Raw genomic sequence first — 19699 nt, 5'->3', positions numbered from 1 at the left:
GGGAGGCCAAACTACAAACCCAATCTTGCCCAGGTACTCCCTTACTTATGGACCAGAAGTGTAGAGCTCTGCAAATCCACACATATCTGCTTTATACCCACAGGTATCCAATCCTGTGGTGTGGATCCAGATAGCTGCGGCTCATTTTTGAGGATACAGATGGGGGTACACATTTTGTATCCGGGCAGGGCTCTACAGAAGTGCCTAATGCCAGACCTGTCACTATACACCCTAGTGTAGATGGTCAGTGATGAAGCGATGTTGTAGTCTTTCAGCCAGCAGACTGAAGGCAGCACACTGTACCCAGGCTGTGACGTAACCTTTTATATCTGTGGTGATATCGGGTACTTTATTACATCATGATTCAGGAAAACATGAGGCATCCACAAGACTGAGTTTGCGGTTTTCCCCCTGAGCAGGAGTGAGAGCTCTTTACACTCTCTTCTCTCTTGCACAACCCCACAGAATCAGCTATAACCTTGCCCCTGGAGTATATTCTTGGGATTTGTTTTAAGAAAGTTCCCTGTTGCTACCTGCCTGGCTGCATTAGAGTTAAATAGCTAGATGTTATCAATATTTATACAATGCTTTGAACACAGAAAGTGCTATGTAAGGACAACATTTTGTGGCTATTACCTCAAGCAGGAATTTTTCATTAGTGCAGTGGTGGCCAGACTTTTCCTCCACCTCCCCCCGCCCCATCAGTAATGGAATCTGCCTGCCTCTCCCTTTCTATAACTGCACAGTTGGCTCAGCAGGGGAACTTGGGCTGAAGGAGGAGCTGGGGGCTCAACTGGGGTGGGAAAAGAGTTGGAGCTAGCGACAGAGCTGGCCTTGGGGTGGAATGGAACTAGTCTGGGGCTGGAGTGGAGTTGTAGCTGGAGCTAAAGCTGGGTTTGGGGCAGAGCATGGCTGGGTGGTTGCTCCCTTCTTGCCCCCTATTGAGGCTGGCCCATACCCCCCTGGATGGCTCCATAAACATTCCCCTGCATGCTACCTTATGAATAGAAACCAGAATAGAAGAGCAGAATCTGATCTGATAGTGATGAGGAAGCCTGAATACAGCTTGTGGAACAGGTGTCAATGAAATATAAAGGGTTCGGTATTCCAACATCCCTGTAAACCTCATTGCATGAGTTCTAAGGGACATTTCAGAATAGCGTCTTATTTCAAAATAAGATCAAAATAAGCTATGCAATTTGCCTTAGAGAATGCCTTGGAAAGGCATTTTAGTGGATCCTGGATATTATGCGACAATTTGTGTGTCGAAATGCTGATATCATAGATAGCTTACATGCTATGATTTAGAGTCCTATGGACTGTGTGTGCTAGGATTACACTGTGCACACGCATATATACATAAGGAATTGGTATCTTTTTGCAGAAGTTCGCGCACCAAGTTAAGTCAGGAAAAAAATCTAATGAAAATGATGGACATTATATTTATGAGTTAGCCCCGTGGTGTGCTCTAAAACTGTTTTTAAAATTGCTGTCCATTAGGTGTGTTGTAGTACTCCATGCTAACATTACTAATGTTACTGGGTCTCAATCAATGTAACTTGACTCACTGCTGTACAGTGTATCTGAAATGTGAAAAACAGAGTTGTTGCTATTTTATAATTGTTTAAAATCGATGGATGGTTTGAAAATAAAAAGGATCACAGAATTTGACCAGTTTTTCCAGCTCAGAGTGGTAAATACCTAGTGCTAAAGAGCTAAGGTACCTGTTCTCCAAGGCTCAGCAAGCAGCTAAATACAGATTACACAGCCAATAAGAAAGAAAATAAAAATTTCATAAATGCACAAAGAAGAGTCCTGTTGCAATGGACCCTGCAGAGTGGCTGGGTCAGCCAACAATTGCATGCATGCATCAAGAGAAAAGTTAAAAAAAGAGACAAGTCTGCATAGCATTTTAATCTTTTCACAGATTTAATCACTTTTAATTCTAAAATTTATCAATTGAGCCAGACCTTAAAGTACTGGTTTTAAAAAGTCTCCTAAATTTAGCTATTTCTGAGAGCTAGAAATCGAAAGCTTTGTTTTAAAAAATGACCAGTACCTTGATTTTTAGTGTCCAATTTGAGACTTCACAAAAGGCCCAGATTTTCAAAGGTCTGGCTCAGTACTTTTTCAAAATCAAAGTCCTTTCAGATGTCTCAAGTTGGATACCAACACTGGACACCATTATCACTAGTTAATTAAAAAAATCTTGTCAACAAGAAATAATATTCACATAAATATGAACTAAGCACAGATCTCTTTCTTCCCAGTGCATGACACATAAGAGAAAATATATAACACTGAATGCAGTGTTATACCTATTTTGGCTGCAGAACTCATAATTAATATTTTTTTTCTCCTAAATTTCTGTGAAAGAGGGAAACGAAAAGAAAAGAAAGAAAAAGATGAATGTATAGTAAAACCAAGGGCTACATTTAGACTTTTTGAAAAAGCATAGTTTGCATTACATAGCGCCTTTTTTCGAAAGAGCACTTTTGAAAAAAGGCGTTATTCCTCGTAAAACTTTCGCGTTCTTTCGATTTACTTTCGAAAGAACGCGGCAGCAGTCTAGATGCAGGGGAGGATTTTTCGAAAAAAAGCCACTTTTTTTGAAAAAACCCTGTAGTTTAAACATACCCCTTAAGGAGAAGCTATATATAGTTCGTCTTTTGTCTGGTGACTTTTATTAGAGTGATTGTGTGTGGAAAGGTTAGAAAACTATAGCAAGTACTTTAAGTTGCAATGATATATAAAATCTAATGACAAAAGAAATCTCTAACTTTTTTCTTTCTTTCTCCCCACTCCTCCCTAAACTTTCAAACACCCTGCACTAGAGGTAAAACAGGGCAGCGAATTACATTGCAATTACATGAGCACATCAAATTTTAGGGAACTGACTTCAAGAAGAAGAAAAACAGACATTATAATCAAAACCAAACTTTGTGGCTACTTTGTGGCTGTCCTATTAACAAGGTCATCCAGATTCTAGACACAGCTGTGGGTTTTACCACAAAACAGCTGTGACTCAAAGTTAGAAAAATTCTTTCCTTTTTTATAACTTGTTTATGTACATGTAGATAGACAGATATACTTATAGTGGGACCACAATTTGACAAAGATCATTGGGGGCACCCCAACCCTTCAGAAAACAGACAGCTGGTTGGCTTCTGCAAGGTCAGCCATCTCAGCAGGACTTATTTACATAAAATCTTGTAGTATATCCGTAACTCTATGCATATATATGTTCTGCTGAGCTTGCCAGTCATGGGGAAGCTGGCTGCTTCTCTCTCTAAGCTATACTCCCATAGAATGCCTAAAGTTTGTACAGCACAGTATTGCATTATCATTGGCAACTTTATATCATTATACTATGGATGGGTTTGGGACCGATAAAATACATTTTTTGTCACACTATCCTCTTCCATTGCAATGAAACTGAGGTTGGCAGGATTCAGAGAACCAACAAACTATACAGCTGTTGGCATAGGTCCACAGAGGTCAATGAAACAACACTGATTTTTATAAACTGGCTTTTCATAATTTATTTCTCTTTATGCAATATTCTTCTTCCAGGAACTCTACAGAAAAGTCAAACTATGTGTCCAAATGTACATAGTACATCTCTTTTTCGATACAGTCACTGCAGAGTAAATCACTTAAGACAGGCTTATTTGGCAAACATTATTGGCAGATTTATAGCCTATAAATTAGACAGTAGAGCAGGGGTAGGCAACCTTCTTTCCCCACGATTAATTTGTTGCTTGACTTAGAGACAGAGATCATGTTGTTTTGTGTGTGTGGAAAATATCTACTGTCTTCCGCTCAAAATATGAATAAGCCCCACAATCTATCTGAACCTCATTATTCTGTAATAATATAGATTTAATAAGAAGATAGATTTAATAAGAAGAGACGACAGTTAGAAATCCACCTTAAGAGGGCTAGAATTAGATTCAACTTCCAACTTTACGCTAATATTTGATTTGTTGTTCCGATTTGTAATTCTCCACTGCCATTTATAGTTGCGTTAAAGGGGCATAAAATGCAGCTAGTCTGATCTGGTAGTACTTTACACCCACTTTGTTCAAGTTACATGGTTGGTACAAGGCAGTGGAAAATAAGGCCCTTCGTGTTTAAGTGTGTAATGTACATCATGTACTCACAACAGGATGCATGCCAGGGGAGTTGTCCCAGGTAGAATTTGGTTTAATGGAGTTGCCAGGGTGAAAGTGAATGTTGAACTGGAGTCATCAGCCACATATTCCTTCTCTGCATATTTAGGGAGTTTAGAACCACAAATGAATACTATAAAGTGCCTGCTATGGCCTTATTCAAAGCTGCACAAAAACACACACGAACCCGGGACACGTCTGTTTCTTTTCTGTACTCCTAGATCTTGAAAATGACTACACTGATTTAAACTAAACCTTATATTTACAATATATTACACACTACTAGTCAGAGACCTTTCATTGTATGAAAAATTTCAGCCTGGAGTTTCATGTCTGACTCATATGGATCTAAAAATAAAGATGCATTATAATATGGCAAAATATCTTTAAAGTTTGTAGAGTTACCAAAGTCTTTTACACAGTGTGTGTTTCTTTGTACCTGTGCAAATAGAAAGATCTGTCCAATTTTAAGGCACTCCTGTCAAAATATCCCCAAATATACTCTGTTCCATTTGTTCATTTCCAAATGAATTCTTTAATTCTATCTGGCCGTTATCACCTCCATTACGCAACATATTTTTGTCAGATGCGATGCTGTGTAAGAATTGAGATGTAGAATATAGATAATATTATAATGCCATCAATAGTAGGGTCTCATCTGAAATACTGTGTGAAGTACTGGGCACCTCATTTCAAAATGGATATTGTAGAACAACAGGCGTTTCAGAGAAATCCAAAAACACTGATCAAGGTGCTGGAAAAACTCTCATAAGAGATATGGAAAATAATCATTACTTTAGAACAGAGATAAATAAGAGGAGGTTAGAGAAAAATATATAAAATATATTTGATTCTTTGTGTCTCATATCACGGCAGCAAAGAGATATTTGGTGAAATTTTAAGGCTGAAAACTGGAAAATGATAGGAGGAAACACTTTTTTCGCACAGTACATAATAAGCCTATGGATCCCATCACTGCAGGATGTTGTTGAGGCCAAGAACTTTGCAGGATTCAAAGAGAGATTGGATGTGTATGTGGATAACATGAATACCCAGTGCTACAATGCTTAAGGCTAAAATACTTTTGAAAGGTGTGTACAATCTCATGCTTCATGGTGTTCCACCATCTCTAACTCAGGGATTTGGAACCTTTATAGAGGACAGATTATCCTTTGAGAGGGACTTTCTGTCCACTTGATTCTCATTTGTATTCTCTCTCTTGGTCTCCCCTTTCTGGCTGGTTAGTGGGAAACTGGCCTTCTGCATCTAGGTTTTCAACCATATGCCAGCTGAAGGGAAACTAATATGTGATCCCACAAATTTAGTCAATTTCCCATTGCAGTTGTTTTGCTATATTAAAAAGCTTCAGATAAGAGGATAATCTAATTCTAGTTAGTTTCCCTTGTCTAGTACTTTACATAAGAGCTTAAATGCAAAGGGGAAATCTATTCACTTGTGCCCTGTAGAAGCATAAGTCTTATACTCCATAGCTATAGTTCATGCCCATTCTATTCCCCCTCTCCTATTGCTTAAACTTACTATACAGGTCAGCTTTCCCTTCCCCTCTTTATTTAAATCTTCTCCAAGGATGTTCAGCTTCACTTCAGCCTAGCAGCAAAGTGACATTAAACAGATTATGCAAACTCTGGCTATAATTAACCAGATCTTGTTAATTTCACTTTTCTGCTCCATCACATATACAATTGAGGGGCAGTGGAGCAGATCATTGGGGGAGGGGTGGATGTGTCTGTGTTTTCTCAGCTCCTTTCAATCATTGGAAGAGTTCCCAGAGGACTCCTAAACAAATATAAAAATCAATTTTAAGGTGGGATTATGTGGCCAAATTTCACCCCTGTTAAACTTGCTGGATGCAGAGGAACTCTGTCATGGTCAGTGGAGCTATTCCTGATTTAAGCAAATGCAAAGGAGAGCAGGATTTGGCCCATATGATGAAAAGTGACTTTGCAAAAATGATACCATAAGAATGAACATACTGGCTCAGACCAATGGTCTATCTAGAATAGTTTCTGAATTTGACTGGGTATCAGATGCTTCAGAAGGAGTGAACATAACAGGGCAGTTTTTGAGTGGTCTACCCAAAGTGGTAGCTTAGGCCTAACTTTTAGCAGTCAGAAATTGTACTATTCAGAACATCCATTAGCAATGAGTTCCACAGGTTGTGTATTATGTGAAGAAGTACTTCCGTACATTTGTTTTAAACCTACTGCCTATTAATTTCATCTAATGACCCCAGTACCATAAGGATGCAAGGGGTCTGTGCTAAAAATGATTTCTAGATACTAAAAAAAGCAAAACTCTAACACCTCAGCTTTATTAACAACCTCATAACCATTTTGCAAGAGTAGCACTGGTAACCTTAATGTCAAGGGAAGTGATTACCACTTCCAAGCCCATCCTACAAGGCCACACTACCTCTCAGCAAGAAGTGTTATAGTAGTTCAACGTCTAATCATTGTTCAAGCAGTAGATACAACATGTAAGTACATCCTAACAAACGATTTGTAGCATGGGGTACTGAACTGCATGACTGAGGAAGCTATCCAAAAGAGTAAATACTAAATGAAGGAGTATGTTTACTGGATGTTGGGTCATTTGGCTCTGTTGTGCATAATTCTTCCCCGCTCTAATACATGGTGCTGGAACATTTTAAAAAGTAGGGGTGCTAAAAGACAGCCCCTTGCCCATTTCCTCTGCCCTAGAGCTGAGACTGGGAGCCCAGATATTCGGTGCCAGCAGCTGGGACTCCAGACACACAGGGCTGGCAGCTAGGATTCTGGATGTGCAGGGCTAGCAGCCAGGACCCTAAGGGTATGGGGTGGCAACTAGGTGAATGGGGTACTGCAGCACTCCCTGCACCCACGGTTCTCATGCCTATGGCTGCAATGTAAAACAGGTGTTTTCAAATTTACAAAGCAACAGTTCTAGCTGGTGAGCTAAAGGAGAATCTCCATTACCTGTCAACAATACCAACAGCAACAGCAATATTCAAAACCTATGCTTATTGTGCTAAAATATTATTTTTCATATTGTAGTAGTATCTAGGATCTTCATAATCTGGACTTCATTGGGTTAGGCACTGCACAAACACAGAACAAAAAGATGAGGCTTGTTTCACTGTAAGTTCATCCCCAACCTCCCATTACCCCACAGTTTGTTTTGTCTACATGTTTTAACCTGCAATGTAGGCTCTTTGGGGCAGCACCTGTGCTTTTAATATATCTGTGCCATGTCTAAAACAGTGGGGCCTGGCTCTGCATTAGAATTATGAAGCACCGTCTTAATACAAATTGTACAGGAATGCATGTACACACACAAAATGCTAAAAGAATGTTAAGGTTTCATAGTCAAGCTCTCAAAAGTTAAAAAATGACAGAATTAAGGTTGTCTGGGCAACCTTTGTTCCTCCCCTTCTATCTCTGCGTTGTGATACTGTCATTAATAACATGAACAAATACTGTTTTTTCCAGAGGACCCTGACCTCATCCAATGCGCAAGATGCTCATTTAATGACCAGTTACTCAATATTTTGTTCACTGTGTGATCCCAAGTTTTATTTCAGGGGTGATCAATATTTTTGGTTTATTGGACACATTTGGGTATGGAAATTATATGGAGGACCATGAATTCTCATGAATTTAACAATTCAGAGATATTCAGATAAACTATTTAATAAAGTGAAAATAAACATCAAATCTTACATACTATTATAAACATGCCATCATCAGAACATATAAAAAATATAAAAAAATATACCAAACTAATCCCTTTCCACACACTCTTTGGATATGTCTGCACTACCACCCTAGTTCGAACTAGGGTGGTAATGTAGGCAACCGGAGTTGCAAATGAAGCCCGGGATTTGAATTTCCCGGGCTTCATTTGCATATTGCCGGGTACCGCCATTTTTGAATGTCCGCTAGTGCGGACTCCGTGCCCCGCGGCTACACGCGGCACGGACTACGTAGTTCGGATTAGGCTTCCTATTCCGAACTACCGTTACTCCTCGTGATTAATGCTTTACAAGATTGCACACACTATGAAAAAAGTGGTCCGTCTCTGTAGCCTGCATGTGTTAGGCATCATGACAATTTTGAGCCATGGTACACTAGCCCAGAACCAATGTGGACAAGAAGAGGCAGAGACAAGTGTAAACTCACCTGTAGCTTTATGCATTCCCCTCCCCCCAAAAATGTTGTATTTGAAACACCACGGTGAAGTTACACCTGTGTAGTGTGAACATGTAAGAACATGTAGTTTTAAAAGGCTTATGATTTGGCTAAATTTGGTTAGATTGTCTCAAGAACAGCAACAGGCACATCCTTGGCACGGGGCAATCTTTTTCCTAAGCAGAGAGGTGCTCGAACTGATCAATTCTTGGAAATTGAAATATTTTTTAGACACATCCAGATGGGAAAAATTAAGGAATGCTGTTATCTATTGTTTTAAACATGGTTTTGAAATGCTAAACAGTTAGGATCAGAAAAAATCTAGAAATGTGCTGGGTAACTCTTTCAAGGATCTCAAAATCTGTTCCCTCTCCTTTTCCTCATTTCTAGAAGAAAGAATGTAACAATATGTTTCCCACTCCTGAAACTGAACAATAATAATTTTATCAAAAAACAAATAATGATTAAATGGTGTGAAATGTTCCATTACACATTCTCAGAAAGTAGGAAGAGAAAATTCTGAAACCCAATAAACAGCGCATAAGTTCACTCTTGCATACCTTATTCTCTTCTCACATGAATAGACCTATTGGGCCTAACCTCTAGGACCTTCCTCAGTTTTTGATCAGCACTCATTTGCAGGAATGGCTCTTGTGCTTGCAATACTATATGCCAAAACAATCGGACCAAATAGTTTCAAACTTGGAGATTTTCAAACTTCAAGGCAGAGATTAACTATGCTAAATTTCTCCATGGAATTTTCCCCCAAAATGATATAAGATGGAAAAGGAGGGTCAGAAAAACCTAAGAATGGACATGTTGGGTTAAACCAATGGGCCGTCTAGCACAGTGTCCTGTCTTCTGACAGTGGCCAATGCTAGGTTCTTCAGAGGGAATGAACATAATAGGGAAGTTACTAGGTAATTTATCTCCAGTTATCCAATCCCAGGTTCTGATTTCTATTGGAAGTGTCATTCTCTCCTAACAACTGTAGTAATAATATGTCTCTATAGTACATATATTTAACAGATGTGTCCAAAAATCATTGCCAGCTACTGATAAAAGTCATATTCTACAGCAATAGTACTTGGTAATTGGAACTATGGTTAGGTGGATTGCAGAGTTGTATTTCAAGATTATGACCTCATACCTGTAAAACACAGTATAGCTATTCAACTACAGTAGAGCAGCTTTGAAATATGACTATTTAAAAAAATGTATAAAAACAACAGCACTTTCTGCTTATACTAACTATTTACAGTCCTATCACTTTAAAAGTCTGCCAGATTCATGTTTTCTAAACACCACTTGCACTCAACAACTTCTCCAGCAGTGTAAATCCCCATGGACAATTTTTGAAGTTTTAAGTGTGCTTTTTTTGTTGGAAAAGCAGGTTTTTTACATTGCCAAAAACTCTCAAGAAATTGCTCTGGGGACATGCTCTTTTTCCCAGCTGCAAATTGAAGGTGGAGGCTGCTTCGAAGCTGGAGAAGCAAAAATCTTTGAGTGCCATAAATGCAAAATCAATATTTTCTGAGACTTTTTTGGAACACTGAAGGAACATTTTCAGTTAATATTTTGTGACGTCACAAGCACTTCAAGGTCTCTGTATTTGTTTCTGCTTTGCTCTGCCTTCCCCTCTCATTACAGACACCTTTTTAGCTCCTTCAGTTCCTTCTTCTTTTGCTTTTGCTCTCTTGGTTTTTTCTGCCTCTGTCCCATTTTCTTACTTGCCCCTCTTCTACCTCTCCTGCAAATTCTCTCCACTTCACCACTCAATTCTTCTTCCCTCAATCCCAGGAATCACCATTCTTCTCTTGGGCTGTGTCTACACTGGGCCACTTACTCCGGAAAAGCAGACGCTTTTCCGGAATAAGCTGCGAGCTGTCTACACTGGCCCCTTGAATTTCCGGAAAAGCACTGACTATTTACTGTAAGAAATCAGCTGCTTTTCCGGAAAAACTATGCTGCTTCCGCTCGGGCAAAAGTCCTTTTTCCGGAAAACTGTTCTGGAAAAGGGCCAGTGTAGACAGCACAGTAGTGTTTTCCGCAAAAAAGCCCCAATCGCGAAAATGACAATCGGGGCTTTTTTCCGGAAAAGCGCATCTACATTGGCCACGGACGCTTTTCCGGAAAAAGGGCTTTTCCAGAAAAGCATCCTGCCAATGTAGACGCTCTTTTTCCGGAAATACTTATAACAGAAAACTGTTCCGTTTTAAGCATTTCCGGAAAAAGGTGGCAGTGTGGACACAGCCTTGCTGATTTGTTGCATGTGCAAATGAAGCAGCTATGTGGAATTCATAAGATCTATGGTGTAAAGTCCCTCTACTTTGTCCCATGTGCCTGGATAAAGACATTGTCTGCCATTCTCTGGCAAGTGTGTTGGGAGCTGCTTATTTTATTTTAAGGTCTGGTATCCTTTTATCATTTGGGAACAGACTTCTAACTGTAAGAAATCCATAAGAAATACTTCTTAAGTGAAAAGGAAGATACATGTCCTCTAGCTTTAGAGAACCTTACCTTTAAACACATACAGTAGGAAAGCTATTGGGACACTTTCATGTCTGTCATCTGTATGGGAAGGATTTTCAAAATCATTTAAATGATGTAGGTGCACAAGTGCCAACCCATCCTGTGTCTTTATATCTGAAAATTATTACCCAGCGTGCATGCATGTGTGCCTACTTATACAGCATTACTGCCCTGTAAAGTGAAAGTTACCACTAGTAGATAATAAAATGCCTCAACATTTTCTACTGATTATTTTCGCAAGCAAGAAATATTTGGTACTATAAATTTAGTTCCAGTCAAAAAGATAGATACTACAGACACACCAAAATCTAAAGAGAAACACTCGTGTGTATATCTGCATCCATATTCATTATCTAGGGGTAATACAGGTGGATACACAGAAAATGCTGTAATAAAAAAGTAATTAATACTTTGAAGAATTTTTACCTTATTGCGCTTGCAGATAAATGGCCGTAGGAACCACTAGCTGAAGAACTGCTACGAGAATTATTGAGAATTGTGACCAAGGAGTTTGGAGATGTCCGTATCATGGTCTGAAGGTCAAAGCTGTGGTCAGACAGGGGTGATATGGACAGGGTACGTTTTCGACTTGGCCTAGATGACAGCCTTGGACTCGGAAACCTGGCACCTGTTACGCAAACAAAAATAATTATCTACCAAAGTGCTCTACCCTGTTTATTTATTACTACTGGTGATGGATATAAAGAGTCACAACATGCTGTGACAAGCCCACTCTTTCCACTTGTGATCTACTGGCTACAATTGAGGAAAATTAGGAAGAAAAATGTATCTTCCTGTGGCTTACCTCAGGGGAGCTCTGTTTATTAATGTGCAAGCAAAATGATAAATTGCTAAACAAAAGGAAAAGACTTTTATATGTTATCCCTCTCATTTCTGATGATTTATGAATCTGATGGCTGCTTAGACATTCACATCATTAATTCAAGCACAAGCGAGGAGACAGTGGCTCACACTGGAGCTCCCTGAAAGCCCTGCCACTTCAATTTAAACAGCCAAAAATAAACTTTTAAAATACAAAACAGGGATTAAGAAGCAGCTTTCCCTTTGCAGCTCATAATCCCACCTGGCCAATATTATTTGGAAAAATAAAAAAGGATGAATAAAACAATGCCATAAAACAATGCTCTATCTCTAACAGAGATCATCAATTTGACATTCACAGCATCAGACTAAGAGACATTATGGTTCTATTTCAATTTTTCAAGTATCGAAGGAGATTTGTGGGGGGTATCCATTTTTTAAAACTATAGTTTAAGTTTTTCATAGCGGTGCAAGGGATTCAACCACACTTCTCAATTAAAATGAATAGAATGTATGGCTCCATTCTCTGCATTGCTTTGAAAGCCTCCACTGTTGGGTCTCTACTTCTCCTGACATGTCACAACAATTCTATCAGTCTTAAAGGGAGATACATCACATTCAATTTCATCCACGGATTCATTTCACCCTCCATTTAACTGTAATCAAAGTTCTAGAAGCAAATTATTGATATTAAAAATAATACTACCTGAATGTCTTATTTCAAGTAAATAAACTGGTAATATTGGAGCACGCGATGTAATTTTGATGTTCAGGGCCATACACTCTTTGTTGAAGTCCTATTTTTCTAACTGGACAGCTTGCAGTTCTAGATAATTATGAATAGATTACAGATTTCTGTTATCTTTTCTTGACATGTCCTACAATTTGGTGCTCTAGACCTCAATTCAACAAGATACTTAAGCATGTGTGTAACTTCAAGTGCATTAGTATGAGGAGTCCATTGAGTCCAACAAGACTAGTAATTAGGGATGTAAAAACTGGGGGCTGGTCTACATGTTTCATGGACACATCTCAACTAAATGCTTCCTAGTTTTAAGGCTAAAATGGCCATTGGAGCTTTCTTGTGCAAAAACACATTTATACTGGGCAAGGATGCTTTTGCACAAAAGCACTTTTTGCGCAAAAGCATCCGGACCAATCTAGACACTCTTTTGCAGAAATACTTTTAACAGAAAAACTTTTCCATTAAAAGTATTTCCGCAAAATCATGCCAGTCTAGACGCAGCCAATCTGTTTTATTTCTCCTTTTATGAGATATACCGTGTGTATGTCTGCTACTTTATTAAAGTGCAGGGCCTTGATACTTCTAAAGACTGCCATGTTTTATTTCCATGAAAGTACAAACATTGATTAGTGGTTAGGAAAAGTTGCTTTGCATTTACTAAGGAAATACAAGATTCTTGTGATAGTAAACCTATAACGTCATATTAATATTTTGCACTTATTTAGCAGTTTTCAAATAGATATCTCATCTGGACCAGATTCTCAGCTGATATACACTGATATAGCTACACTGAAGTTAATGGAGTTCTACCTATTTGCATTAGCTAAGGACTCAGAACACTTTAAAAGTGAGCTATTCTTATTATCTCTATTCTGCCAAGTGGAGAACTGAAGTACAGTTGTCCAAGGTCAAACTTCAAATGAGTGGGGCAAACAAGACTCTTTGCACAATCAACTAGAGCACAACTGAACAGCTAACTGGTATGATAGTCACAGCATTGACACTGTCATTATTTGTAGTCCTTGCTATGGTCTAAGCTCAGAAAAAAGAGCCAGCTGTGATACACAACCCCTGTAGTCATATGGATAAAAGTATCAATCATTTATTCTCCTCAGACTGATAGGAATGGGTCTGATCACAAGACACCGGGCATGCTCATGATAAGAGTAGCATAAATCCCTTTCTTTGAATTAAGTATGGCATCGTTACATGTCACAGTTCTGTTTTAACTTGAAAATCCTGACCTCTGCATAGAGATGTTACCAATGATAATTTCGGAAAGACTTTATACTTGCTTTTTAAGATTTAGGTTTAAAAATGTTTATTCCGATTGATCCGAATGCCAGGTCTGAATGCCTGTAGATGGATACAGAGGTGATTGCCATTTATTTGATGGAAGTGTCCTCTCTTGGGGAATTTGTTAGAGAATTGCCAAGTGCAGATTGCCTGTTTCTGATACTGAATTGAGACAGTGCTGTGATTGGGAAAAAGGCAAACCACAACCATGTTTATAAATCAAGTATCAGCTATTTATGTTTTTAGCTGCAAACAAAAGACATATTTCAATGGTTTTTCTGGAAAACGAGTGATAATTAAAAATACTGTAACATGAACCCCACTAGATTACATTTCTCATCTGAAATGAAAGCTTAGACAGCCTGACAAATTATCTACAAATATGGCTGTAGTTTGCCTCGCTGCTGATCAGACCGTGGTCTCATTTCAGCATCAGAACTCGCTGAAACATGTGGCAGTTTTTTAACCCATCTCCCAGAAGACGACACTTATACCAAATAAGCATCACCCACATTTGTACTAGCCCTAGGAGTTTGAAGAGAAGCACGTTCCTCTTTAACAAACTTCACAGAACTACTAAGTACAATTATGCTCATCCTGCTGCCCCCACAGACTTTCAACAAATGCACACTTTCCTCCTTCTCCCTTCCCACTCTAAAATGAGCCAACCCATCCCCCAAGTCACACTGTGACTATCTGAAAAAAATCTTTCCCTCAAATGCTCATTAAACTTCCATATTCCCTCCCAACTGTTAGCCGCAGCCAGCCTTCTCTTCAGCATGGAGCTGCTCTGGGTTTTGGGCCAGCACATCCCCTTGGCTCTGCTGTAGGCACATAAGTGTTCTGGCCAGAGACAAAGAGGTGGTTTTCAATTGGGAAGGGCAGAGCAGAGTGCATTTATAACAGGGAGCCTTGACTCAGCTTTATCATTCAGTAGCCACAGACCTTCTCTTCTCCAAGGGACAGTATACCTTTGCGTCTTCACCTGGATCTAGAAGTTAGTCAGTCCCCAACTCGTGCCTATAGGGTCTTGGCCAATTGGCCTTATTCAAGTAGGAATAAGAAATCCTCCGGAAAAGGCTTTATTTTCCGGAGAATAACATCTAGACTGGCGCTTTTCTCCGGCTTTTCCCCAAGCTGGAAAAAAGTGGCAGCCATGTTAATGCAAATGCCGCGAGGGATATTTAAATCCCCCGCGGATTTCCCTATTCCAAAGTCTACATTAGCATCCCTTTTCCGGAAACGGGTGCCATTGTAGACACAGCTGAGGTGATCATTCATAATTTAACAAAATGTTTCGTATAACCGATATTCTGAGTTTATATATTACTATAAAAAGTAATAGATCACATTTTATAAGTTTCTCTGAAATAAAATAAAGTATCTCCTAAAATAAACATTGCTGATTCACCCTGGCATATATTTTAAACACAGACACATCTACATTTATTAATTTGAGATGTTTATCTATTCATAGTATTCTTCTAACGAACCATCACATTCCACTTTAATAAGATACCTGGAGACCAAAAACGCAGTCAATTTCACTAAAAACTCCGTTCCTCTTCTGAGCAAGGCTGCAAAGCCATCAACTGCAGCAGTGAGTGAAAAGAGACAGAAGATAAGCTGTGGAATTCTACAGAGTAGAAGATAGACTTGTTAAAGAATCTGGTCCTTGTAGAGTAAAGATACCACAGGACACAATACTAGTGAAGCTTTGAGACATGGACTTGTAGGCAAAAATAAAAGGGTATGTCTACACTACCACCCTAGTTCGAACTAGGGGGGGCAATGTAGTCATACGGAGTTGCAAATGAAGCCCGGGATTTGAATTTCCCGGGCTTCATTTGCATCAAGCCGGCTGGCGCCATTTTTAAATGCCGGCTAGTTCGGACCCCGTGCCGCACGACTACACGCGGCATGGACTAGCTAGTTCGGATTAGGCTTCCTAATCCGAACTAGCTGTACACCTCGTTCCATGTTCCACAAGGCATACAGCTAGTTTGGAATAGGAAGCCTAATCCGAACTAGCTAGTTCGTGCTGCGTGTAGCCGCGCGGCACGGGGTCCGAACTAGCCGGCATTTAAAAATGGCGCCAGCCGGCTTTATGCAAATGAAGCCCGGGAAATTCAAATCCCAGGCTTCATTTGCAACTCCGTATGACTACATTACACCCCCTAGTTCGAACTAGGGGGGTAGTGTAGACATACCCAAAGTGAGTGGTGTAAATAACGACTTATTCCTAGGGCAGAAAACATTTCTAAAATAGTTGATATAAATTTCAATCACTATTTTCCCAAATTGAATATGCTTTGCTGCAAATCAGTCCATACATTTGATTTTTGTATTGAAGTTTGTAGCATCAATTATTATGGAACAATTTTCAGACATGTAATTTTATTCCTTTAAATCAGATTTCTTCAAACACGTCTTCCTTCAAACATTTCTTCCTTGAAGGTTGGGAACGTGACAGATTTGAATTTTTGAAAATAAACTAGAGCTGTCTGAAACTCAGCGGTTTTGATTCATAGACATCAGCAGAACTTTGATTTTACTTTAAGAAAGTACACATCCTGAGTTTTGCCTTTGTTTCCAAACACATATATCCCTCGCTGATACACAGAGGAAAGAAACAGATCCATTAACCAAAACATGTCCAACATTTTCTTGAAACTCAGCCTACAAACAGTCAAAAGGCCAAACCTCAGCAAACCTTACAGGGTGGGACTGTCAAAAACACTCAGTGCGGACCTAGCACTGCTCTCACTGAAGCCAATGGGAGAGTTCACCAAAAAGTTCCCACAGAGCGAGGCTCCAGATCATTCAGAAAGTTTCAACTCCTTGTAAAAGAACTAAGCAGTCTGTCTACCACCGAGACAAACACAACTCTCTAAGGGTATGTCTACACTACAAAGTTAATTCGAACTAACAGACGTTAGTTCAAATTAACTTTGATAGGCGCTACACATACAAACCACTAGTTCGAACTTAATTCGAACTACCGGAGCGCTTAATACGAACTAGGTAAACCTCATTCTACGAGGACTAACGCCTAGTTCGAATTAAGCAGTTCGAATTAAGGGCTGTGTGGCCACTTAATTCGAACTAGTGGAAGGCTAGCCCTCCCCAGCTTTCCCTGGTGGCCACTCTGGGCACCACCAGGGAAACTCGTCTGCCCCCCTCCCGGCCCTGGAGCCCTTAAGGGGTACGGGCTGGCTACGGTGCCCGTGCCAGGTGCAAGCCTGCCAGCACCCAGCCAGCAGACCCTGCACCTGGCACGGCACGAACCAGCCACCCACTGCCACCCAGCCCTCCGCCTCTTCCCGGGACCAGGCTGGCGGCTCCCGGGAGCCTGCCCGGGTCCGCAAGAGGCAGGCGGGGGCCCGCCTGGTCTAGTGCAGACATTGTGGACCGCATCCACGACGTCCGCACTAGGCACAGGAAAGTGACCGTCTAGGGCAGGATAGATGCCAGCCTGGCCACCCAGGAGCAGGTTTGCATGAAAATCAGGGTGGTCCAGTGAGACCCACGACTCCGAGCCCTGAGCTTAGAATGGCCGTACTGGGTCAGACCAAAGGTCCATCTAGCCCAGTAGCCTGTCTGCCGACAGCAGCCAACCCTAGGGACCCTGGAGGGGATGGACCGAAATAATGACCAAGCCATTTGTCTCGTGCCATCCATCTCCAGCCTTCCACAAACAGAGGCCAGGGACACCATTTCTACCCCCTGGCTAATACCACTCCATGGACCCAACCTCCATGACTTTATCTAACTTCTCTTTAAACTCTGTTCTAGTTCTAGCCTTCACAGCCTCCTGCAGCAAGGAGTTCCACAGGTTGACTATTTGCTTTGTGAAGAAGAACTTTCTGTTATTAGTGTGAAGCCTGCTACCCATTCCTTTCCTTTGGTGTCCTCTAGTCCTTCTATTATGGGAACTAATGAAGAACTTTTCTTTATACACCCTCTCCACACCACTCATGCTTTTATAGACCTCTATCATATCCCCCCTTAGTCTCCTCTTTTCTAAGCTGAGAAGTCCCAGTCTCTTTAGCCTCTCTTCATATGGGACCTGTTCCCAACCCCGGATCATTTTAGTTGCCCTCCCCTCTCCCACCCTCTCTCTTCCCCTCTCCCACCTCCTTTTCCTAGTCTCCCCCAATTTTGTTAAATAAAGAGAGTTTCTATTTTTGAACACACGTGTCCTTTATTTTGTACATCAGGAAAGGGGACTAGGGAGGAGTAAGTGAAAGGTGGTGAGGGAGAAATGGGGTACGAGCCCCCTATGGGGAGGACTGGGGTGGCTCTGCGGGCTCCTTGGGGTGGAAGCTCTCCTGCAGCCCCCCAATTGACACCCCCCCCGGATGGCAGCCTGCGGCAAGTGCAGCCGGGCTGATGGCCGAGTGTTGTGATGTGCCGAGTGTGGGCACTCAGGGCACGCCAAGCCAGTACTGCTTTGCAAGTGGGGAACCCCTGAGAACTGTCTGTCCGGGGTGGGGGTCGGGTCCCTTTAAGCACAGCCCTCGGCTAGCCTGAGACAGTAGCTCCATGCTCTAAGTCCTAATCTGATGCCCTGCCGGCACTGCTTCCGGCCATCCTTAACCTCGGTTCAGGGTCCACTCAATGTGGACATGCTAGTTCGAATTAGCATAATGCTAATTCGAACTAGTTTTTAGGTCTAGATGCACTAATTCGAATGAGCTTAGTTCGAATTAACTAATTCGAATTAAGTTAGTTCGACTTAGTGCTGTAGTGTAGACATACCCAAGCATCATAAAGTAGGAAGCAGGCAGGGTGTTCCCCATGCTCTCTATAAAGTTCTGTATCCATCTATGCATAATGCATAGGGTTACTATTTGTAAAGTCTAGAGGCTTCAGATTTGATCACTATGCTCTCTGCTGTACCCCCCCCCCCCACACACACACTATAAGAGACTGCCTCTATGTGTAATCGTCTGTATATTGTAAATTCAGAACATTTGCTGTTTCTGCTCCATTGTTGTGTGGAACAGGTGGAGAAGTGGTCTTTCAGTGGGTTAAATCGGCTATTTTTTCAGAATTTGGTTGCAAATAATGAGGGAAATTATCACCTTTTTAATTCCTTTTAACAAGAAGGAGCAGGATGGAAGGAGGACTTTTAAAATCATCGTAATAACCCTTGAGACGAAAGATTGAAACAAATGGCGTAGTTTTGCATTGATCATAGTATTTAGCTATTAAATGCAAACACGGGCATTCTCATCATTCAAAAAAAAGCATCTTAATATTGGCTTCCTGCTAATTGTTTTGTTTCTCTTTTCTAATCTACAATTCTGACAAAGAAGAAAGGGGTTTTCTTTAGCATGATGAATGATAGGACATTCAGATGTCTACTTAATGACAATTAATTTACTGTATATCCATGCAAGTTAAGATAGTTTTAATTAGTTTTTACAAAGTAAAAGGGTAACTTCATCCTCTCTTTAGATAAAAGACGCTGTTGCCTGACTAAACACATTCTCATCAAATAGAGAAGGTGAGGCTATGTGACCTTCTTAGGATTCACTCTTATTTTAATTCTCTATTTACTATTTAAAATAACCCATTTGCATAATACTGCTTCAATTTTTTTGTCTTTAGTACTGAAATAATCCCTAATTGAAAAGTTGCTGCTATAATGAATCAGAATTGTGTGATCTCAACTTTAAAACCAAACACAAAACAAATTAAAGTGCATCTATCAAATATTTATACAGAAGGTCCTATTTGAGATTAGGCTTAGGACAATTTTTTATAAATGAACAGAGATCATATGGATCCAAAGTCAAAACCCTTCCCTTTAAGCAAGCGTGCAGCAGCGTAGCCTGGCTTGAGGTAGTTTCCAGCATTTACAGGATTTCCAGTTTTGCTCAATGGCTTTCAGCAACGCCACAGCAAAATTGTTCATTTAAGAAAGGTAATTATTTCTG

General features: G+C 40.4%; 1 protein-coding gene across 6 annotated transcripts in view; it reads right to left on the bottom strand.

Moving 5' to 3' along the window:
- GLI3 (GLI family zinc finger 3) overlaps positions 1-19699 on the bottom strand; it is a 261689-nt gene that overhangs the window by 61670 nt on the left and 180320 nt on the right. For all 6 annotated transcript variants that reach the window (XM_006124084.4, XM_014574078.3, XM_014574077.3 and 3 more), the window contains one exon: positions 11318-11519. In XM_006124084.4, the coding sequence (XP_006124146.2) occupies positions 11318-11519 (202 nt within the window). The remainder of the gene's footprint in view (positions 1-11317; positions 11520-19699) is intronic.

The sequence above is a fragment of the Pelodiscus sinensis genome, chromosome 2 (assembly GCF_049634645.1).
Source record: "Pelodiscus sinensis isolate JC-2024 chromosome 2, ASM4963464v1, whole genome shotgun sequence".
In the NCBI taxonomy this organism is placed as follows: Eukaryota; Metazoa; Chordata; order Testudines; family Trionychidae; genus Pelodiscus; species Pelodiscus sinensis.
Note: the sequence above shows the minus strand (reverse complement) of the source record. Positions and strands in the feature narration are given on the sequence as shown.